At 37.7% G+C, this 8299-nt stretch overlaps 2 protein-coding genes across 2 annotated transcripts; both read left to right on the top strand.

Annotated features, from left to right (window-relative positions):
- Nucleotides 1-1629: 1629 nt before the first annotated feature.
- LOC141817376 (peptide methionine sulfoxide reductase B5-like) lies at nt 1630-3454 on the top strand. Its single transcript, XM_074705041.1, has 3 exons — nt 1630-1774; nt 2901-3057; nt 3173-3454. The coding sequence occupies exons 1-3, from the start codon at nt 1680-1682 to the stop codon at nt 3317-3319; spliced, it is 399 nt and encodes a 132-aa protein (XP_074561142.1). The 5' UTR covers nt 1630-1679; the 3' UTR covers nt 3320-3454.
- An 875-nt stretch (nt 3455-4329) lies between these two features.
- LOC141817378 (pentatricopeptide repeat-containing protein At2g30780-like) lies at nt 4330-6025 on the top strand. The gene is made up of 2 exons (XM_074705042.1): nt 4330-4751; nt 4821-6025. The coding sequence occupies exons 1-2, from the start codon at nt 4350-4352 to the stop codon at nt 5940-5942; spliced, it is 1524 nt and encodes a 507-aa protein (XP_074561143.1). The 5' UTR covers nt 4330-4349; the 3' UTR covers nt 5943-6025.
- Nucleotides 6026-8299: the final 2274 nt, after the last annotated feature.

The raw sequence follows: 8299 nt of genomic DNA, 5'->3' as shown, positions 1-8299 counted from the left end.
TCGATTGATGTTGATGAGGTTTTTGTTTTGAGGAGTTGAGTTTGAGTATCAATTTAATGCTTCAATTACTTGTTTAAGGTTGTATTAGCATGAAGTTTGGAATCATGATGAACTGGTTGCATGAAATTGTGATATGCTTGGATTGTGATGAATTTGTTTAGTGTTCATGAACAGAATTTAGTTGTACTTTATGTTGAGTGATTGTGTTTCATGTACATGGATTAGAGGGATAAGGAGAAGTATGTATTGCTTGTTGAATATTGGTAGGGTGTTAAGTTGTGATGTTGAATTTGTGATCATCAAGGCACATATATTATGTTGAACCATGGAATGCTTAGTTGTGAGTAAGTAAAGGAACATGTTTATTGGCACCGGTGATGTAATTGTTTAGATGTTTAATCATGTGCACATGGATAGTGTTGTTTGATGTAATGTGAACAAGTTATTACATGCATTAGGTTGTATGTTGTTGTATAGTTGAAATAATGAATTTCATATTGTATATTAAATTGGTGTGAATAAATGGGATGGTGTATACTATGTAATGTTGTATAGTGATGAGTATTATATATTGTCTAAATAATGTTGTAATTGTAAATTGGGTTGTGTGTTGTACGTATAAATTGTAAATATGATGTATGATCTGATCTAATTTGTAAATGATGTATACTTACTATTCTTTTATTAATTGTAGGATTTAATTATTAATAAATAGAGTTTGTAAATATAGATGAATAAAACACAAATAAGACCTCGCACCATGAGCCTATGATATAACATCCTGTCATTGAGTCCGAGAGAGACGACCCGGACCTCCCTATACCATTTAAGGCGATAATAAGAGGTTTAGTAAATAAATAAATAATTAATTTTGATGGGTGTAAGTGACACAATAAACAAGGGAAATTGTATATAAATAATTCCCATATAAATAAGTCTCCGCACAAAGCCACCCCTGCTCGGCGACGTAGCTCTACGGGCAGCGATTTCCACCCAAACCTTTTCCATTGCGTTCCTTGATCCACGAAGAGTACGAAGCTGGTCGATTGGGCATATCCCAGCAGCTGGATGAGGCGCGCCGGTGGGGGTTCTTCTGCGGCTTTCTCCCCTGTTTCGGCGTGTTCCGGCCAACCACCGGAAAATTCGATGCTGCGATCCTTTGAGGGGTTCTCCTAGGAGCGCCAAGCATTCTGGAATTACCAGAAAGTCAATTAGAGCACGCATTTGCAAAGAAAATTAAAACAACCAAGGATTAAATAATTTTAACTAGATTAGTAAAAAGTATTTTTATAGATAAACAATTTTAATTAAGTTGGAACAATTTGATCAAAGTTAATTTAATCAAAATTACTCACGTTGCAATAATTATAAGGCATAAAATATTTCAATAGCATTTGATTAATTTTTTAAATACAATAATAGCACTAGAATTAATATATTTTTTTAAAATATAATATAAAATAGAATACTTTTTTAATGATTAATGGAAAAAAGCACCTTTTATTTATTTTATTTTATTTTTGCTCAAATTAATCTGGATAATTTTCGCCAAACATTGATCCCGTATCCGGATTTCCGTCCAGGTTCATTTCTTCGTCTAAGTCCTTTAAAATGCCATCAAATGCGTCCCCTTCGGCAAATCCCTATTCTTCCGCCGAGTTGGGAGGAACAGTGCGGTGATGGCCTCCACGGGATCCGTGCAGAAGACCGAGGAGGAGTGGAGAGCGATCCTCTCGCCGGAGCAGTTCCGGATCCTTCGACTCAAGGGAACTGAGTAAGTCTCGCCGCTTTTCCTTGCCGGTTTGACCGGTGTTTTTTCTGTGATTCTAGGTCGGTCCTCCGGCAAGTTTGGGTTTTTCTGTGATTTAGGGTTTTGACGGACAGGGGAGAGGCTAACAGAAACCCTAGTAGATAGCCACAGTCATGCTTCCAATGTGCTACTGTGATCGTCTAATCCGTACCATGAAGTGCCAATTAGATTTCCATATGAGTTAAACTCACTTAACCCCTAACAACGTATTGCAGAAATCATGATCTGGTAGGTCTTATTGAAATGGTAAGAAGTTGGCATAGTTATTGAAGTATTGTATTTATGGTGCCCACTTAATTCTTAATCCAAGTTCATAACTTGAATTGTCTTTGCCTTACAAAATGTTGATGGAGAGATGAAATTCGTGAAGCAACAAACATGGATTTGTGATGATAATTCAGTTGTATGCTCAATTGAGTTTCCTTTCCTTTTTCATGGGTTGGGATCCACATCAGCTGTATATATTTCTATAGTGTCATATCATTTTAGATTTTGTTTATGTTGATAATATCTTAGGTCAAATTATTGAGCCGTGTTCTCAGATGTTGCTAGGTCTAACTAATACTTTGTGTTAAATAAAGATCTTCAAATTTGGTAACTTGGTTATTTTCTTGATATAAGCCTTCTACTTGAATAGCTTTGAGAGACTTGTATTTGAATAGCATATTTTAGAATGCAAATCTTACAGAGTGGTCCTTAGAGAAAATCCTTGGAGGACCCCTTTTCGACTATGGAATTTAAGTGGGACTTAAAATCTTTCCGGTCGATGGCTAGTTAAGAAAGAGTCACCATCGACAGCTGGGATCAAATCATGGCCGAATCTGACCGATAAAAAGGGTCATATTTTCTTGATCGTAGCTCAGTTTGAATCCTTGATCCCGGCTATTTTCTATGGAAAAACATGACCATCTACCGTTTGATTTTGAATCACAACCGTCTGTAATTTTCTTGTTTCTTCAGATTGCAAGTAGTGTTCTTCCATACTGATGGAGGTTGAGTGTAAGCTTCACGTTTTATACTTCCAACATCTTAATAGATGACGAATGTGATTCTTCGAGGTATGAAAAACTGATGCCTTTCGAAAATTCAGGAATCGCGGTACAGGGGAGTACAACAAGTTGTATGCTGATGGTGCTTACAATTGTGCCGGTTGTCAAACGCCACTCTACAAATCCACGACTAAGTTCGATTCTGGTTGCGGCTGGCCAGCCTTTTATGAGGGTCTACCCGGAGCCATAAATCGCTCGGTAACTAATCCTTCCTCCCCTTCATCAAATCTTGTTTGTTTACACTATCAGAGGATTAAGATACTGTAACCAATTCTTACGTCCCCGACTAATGGTGACTTTGATTCACTTGCAGCCCGATCCGGATGGACGGAGAACTGAAATCACTTGCGCGGTTTGTGGCGGGCACTTGGGTCATGTTTTTAAAGGCGAAGGATTTGGGACTCCTACGGATGAGCGACACTGCGTCAACAGCATCTCCATCAAATTTATTCCAGACTGACATATATACATGCTTCGTTAAAATGTGTTCTTTCTTTCCTATTATTGCTGGATTGCATCCGTTTAAGTATTTTCTTCTAAAACTGTTGAATAATGGGCGATTTTGAATTTCCAAAATGCTCCTTCAAGTTCTTTAGATTCGTTGTGCCCTCTGAAAGTTTGGAAATCCTAAAACGTTTGAGCTTAGTTTAAAAGTTTGTGTCCTTTTCAAAAATAAAGTTAAATTGTAGGCGTTAAATGGGATTATTTCAAATACACTATATATTATTATTAATTTTTGTTACACGTATATATATATATATATATAGTCAATTATAATTTTTCGATTTATCTAGGAATTATAGTTTTTCGATTTATTTGGAATGATGAATTTTATTTTTTTTTTATTGAAATGTATATTAATTTTTTTTAATTTTTTTTCAATTCTATTAAGTGACGATTAATTTTTTTGTAAAATGGTTGAATTCGTTATTCCAGTAGTCTCACAAGGTTGGTTTTATGACTGTCTGTAAGGAAGGTAAATCAAAAAGTTGTAGTTGGTCACGATTTATTGTCTTGATTTCGTCAAGATTTAAATTCTTGTTCACTTTTGTAATTTTGTTTTATCATAAGCTAACTTAATTATGTCTCCAAGTGATGATTAACTCCAACCGTCTGTGTGCTCTAATTGAGTTGTTGGCAAGTAACTAATGCTTTGTTGTCTATTTAGTTAAATACTATTTAGAATTTTAAAATCATCAAAATATCCTAAAAATTCATACTCATTATTTTGCATCCCACTCTTATTTTTTTAAAAAAAATTTACATATTTTTCATATTATTATGGTAAATTCAAGTATAAAATAAAATTTTATTTATAAATTTTATTTAATTTTAATCCAATGTTATAAAAAAAAATTGAAAGTGTCCATCACATTACATAGGCCCAAAAGCCCATATAATCTGAGCGGGCCTATTAAAGCCAATCCAAGCGCGGTATTTGCGATCGCGCAAGATACTTCGTCTCCAACCCACGCGACCACGCAACCTAAATGGCGAGACTGAAGCAACTCGTCTCCCTCCTCCCACCCCGCCGCCGCTTCTCCTCCCTCCGATCTACGATTCCCCGTTTCCGAAGCTCTACGCTCACGCGCCGCCCTCATGCCGCCCCCGCCGGACCCCGCTGGTTTTGCTCCGAAGACATTTCCGACCTCCGCGAGCGCATCCTCCTCCTCTCCGAGAGCCCTTCCGAGGTCTCCAAAGAGGACAAGGAGTCTCTCCGATCTTCCGTGCACACGCTCGCGAAGGAGCTCCTCGCCCTCCCCGATGGCCAGGGTCTCGAGGCATCCTTGGACTCCGGATGTTTTCCTGACCTTCTGCGGCGCCCCCCTGCTGGCTTCGCCTCCTTAGAGCTCCTATCGGCCCTCAAATGGCACCCCCTCCTCGCCCTCCAGGTTTCCCTTTTCCCCCTCTCGCTACCTTATGAATTTTGCAGAGTATCGACAATGGTTGAACGATTGTAGGTCTTCGACTGGAGAAAGAAGCTGGCTTGTGAGATCCCGGTGCTAGCTGAGGAGTACTCCAAGGCGATCTCCCTGGCCGGACGCGCTCATAATGTTACACTCGCAACCAAGCTCTTCTGCGACGCCATAGCTGCTGGCATCAATGAGACCTGCATCTACAATGGCCTCTTATCCTCCTGCATGTACAATGGCCAGACGATAAGAGCTATGTTCGTGTTTGAAGACATGAAGAAGGATACCAAGTGCAAGCCCACGATTGTCACCTACAACATTCTCCTTTCATTGTTTTCTCGTTCCATGCTTATGGATCATTTGGAGAAAGTCCTCAAAGCGATTGAGGACTCAGAACTTCCCTACACCATCAATACCTATAATACGGTCATTGCTGCGTATGTTACGGCATGGAGGTGGGACAAAATGGAGAAAATATACCAATCTATGTTGGAAGGGCCAATCAAGCCTGATGTTACCACCCTTTTTCTGATGTTGAGGGGTTATGCCCACTCAAGGAATTTCGAGAAGATGGAGCAGATTTATGATCAAGTAAAGGAGATTGCTAATAGTCAGCACGTATCTGTGCTCCGAACAATGATATGTGCCTATGCTAAGAGTTCTCAACCTAATCGAATCAAAAAGGTGGAAGCTTTGATGAAGTTAATACCAGAGGATGGATATAGGGCTTGGCTCAATGTGCTTTTGATCAGGATGTATGCACAGGAAGGCTTGATTGAGGTTATGGAAAGATTCATATCTGAGGCATTCCAACAACAAACTATAGTGAGTACTAGAGGAGTGATGCGGTCGATCCTTACCGGTTACTTCAAAAATAATGCAGTAGACCGGCTAGCTGAGTTCCTTAAAAAGGCAGAGTCTGCTGGGTGGCGGCTTTGCCGGTCATTGTACCACTGCAAGATGGTGATGTATGGACAGCAGAACCGCTTGGGTGAGATGCATGGAGTTTTGGATGAGATGGAGAATTTTAGATTTAACCGAACAAGGAAAACATTTCTTATTTTGTACAAGGCATATGCTAACACAGGAAGGAGATCAGAGGCAGAGTCGATCTTTGGCATGATGTGGAAACATGGTTTGGGAAATTCTAATGATTCTCTTGTTACTTGATATTTGTGCAAGTCCAGATGATTCTTTTGCTAACTAACAAACCAGCATATTACTGAGTTTCATAGCTTTCGAAGTGGAGATATTACCAGGTGGGTTTTAGCTTACAAATGCTCATATTTATCTTAAGTTGCTAATCTATTAGCATTAGTGTTCTTTCAAATATTGATGTGCCACTATGGTGGATAGGGTTAGCATTAAACTCTAGGATTAAGCAAAATATCAAGTTACTAAATGTGCTTATTCTGTAAGTTCAACAGTTATAAAAAGATTTTTCTTCATTTACTTCACACCTTGGTTCACATATAATGCTTGAAGATATGGTATAAAAGGAAGATGTACCTCTTTTTTATTAAGTATTGAGCTTGCAAACTCAACAACCTCTTGTGAAATACATGAAGAACATAATTATCTATAAGATACAAAGGCAAGTGAAATTTGAAGGAGAAGCTACTCAGCTGAGAAGTGTTGCTCCAAAAAAAATCTGTGGGAAGAAACGTTCCACAGTGTTTTGTTGATTTTTAAAATAAAGGTCCTAATTTTTCTTGGCTTTATCACTTTACTTGTTCAATAAGTTCTAGAACCCTTTAGTTGTCACTTAAATGACTGCAAGGTTCAGATGCAGACATATGAAAAAAAATAGTACTTAGAAGGATCCATATTATGTTTTTCTTATAATATAACTCAGCATGGCTATTAATTGATGTATCATAAAGTTAATTTTGAAGTCTTTCAAGATAATGCAATTTGTTCCTATGTTTGTTCACTATCTTCATTTATTGCCACAAATACTTTCTATATTTCAGTTGGTTACGTTAGTTTTGCTGCTATTCATATATATCAAAGAAATGATTTTGTGTCTTGCTAAAGCAGACACAGACAAGAATGAAATGGAAATACAAGTTTAAGAGGGTCCTGATTACTACACCGGTAAACAATTTCTCTTATTTTGTGCTTATTTTGTATCATTTTTTATTGAAAAACTTTGTGGGGCTTAGATAAAGCTTGATCTAATACATTGCTTTAGTTTGATTTGATATATTTCACTGTTTTGTTACACTAAAGGCTTCATCCTATGTTCAATCGCATTGTTTCTTTTTAGATGGTGGCTTGAGCAAACCTTCAAGAAAAAACATGAACTAATATGATACACTCCACTATTTTGTGTGGCATGAGCAATGGATGACTTTCGTTGCATGGAGGATGCATACATTTTCATGGAATGTAATTTGTGGATATTGACTTGATGTGTATCTCAATTACCTTTTTTCATGGAATGTGTAATATGTTGCAAGAAGAATATTTGTGTTGGTTACTTTTGGTTATTTGTAAATATTGAGGTGATTAAATACATCGGTGATTTTCTATTTGTGATTTGTTGGGTGAATTTATAATATTATGATAATTTTGTACTATTGGGAATTAGATTGATGTCACTCTTGCTCGATCATAATTTACAAACAACATAAAAAAAAATAAGTGTTATTACAATAGTTTTAGATTCAATGACATCGGTTTGGAAGCGTTGTCGTTAAGTGTTATTACAACAGTTTTAGCATCAATGACATCGGTTTGGAAGCGTTGTCGTTAAGTGATATTACATCGGTAAATAACCGATTTGAAAATCGATGTTGTTAATTGATACTACACCAGTTACAAACCAATGTCTAAAATGTCAGATCTTTTACAACGCCTTCATAGACAGCGGTCGATTTTCTCATAGACACCGGTGGAAAACCATGACTGTTTTTCTTGTAGTGAGTAGACTTATAGGATTAGGCTTTGCTGTGTTTGCTTGATGTGTTTGTATGTGTGTCTTGTAAGAACTTGGAGCTGCAAGTAAGATGGAGAGTAGACAAATGCAATCGGATGCAACTGAACCAAGTCTATAGTAAATCAGACTTGACTCAAGTCAAATCATATCCAAACTAGTTTGATAGATCGAATAGTAGGTCTGATTGATCAAAAAATTGATCTGGTCGACCGATTGGGTTCGATTGACCTAATGTGGGTCTGAACCTGGGTCGGTGATGTGGCTTGGCTCAGTCGATCAAAAAGGTTCTGGTAGATGATAAACTTGATAATGATGAAATCACCTTGTTGGGCTTAATCTAGATCGTGAAGAATGTTGGTGTAAGAAGCACTAGATCCTGCCTAGAGTTTTGATGTTTGACAATACACCTAGGTCTGACCAGTTTAACCAAGGGGTTGATCCAAACAGGACTTGATGTTTGGATGTGAGAGAAGTCTAGTCAGACTAGATGACTAGCGAGAAGTCCTAGTCGGTCAGACTAGGCAGAGGAAGTCCTGATCTGGAAAATTGGGCAAGGGAAAGTCTTAGTTATAGGCTAGGCAAGGGA

The sequence above is a fragment of the Curcuma longa genome, unplaced genomic scaffold, assembly GCF_044706935.1.
Source record: "Curcuma longa cultivar G26 ecotype Majalengka, Jawa Barat unplaced genomic scaffold, ITB_CL_G26_1.1 contig_20263, whole genome shotgun sequence".
Lineage (NCBI taxonomy): Eukaryota > Viridiplantae > Streptophyta > Magnoliopsida > Zingiberales > Zingiberaceae > Curcuma > Curcuma longa.
Note: the sequence above shows the minus strand (reverse complement) of the source record. Positions and strands in the feature narration are given on the sequence as shown.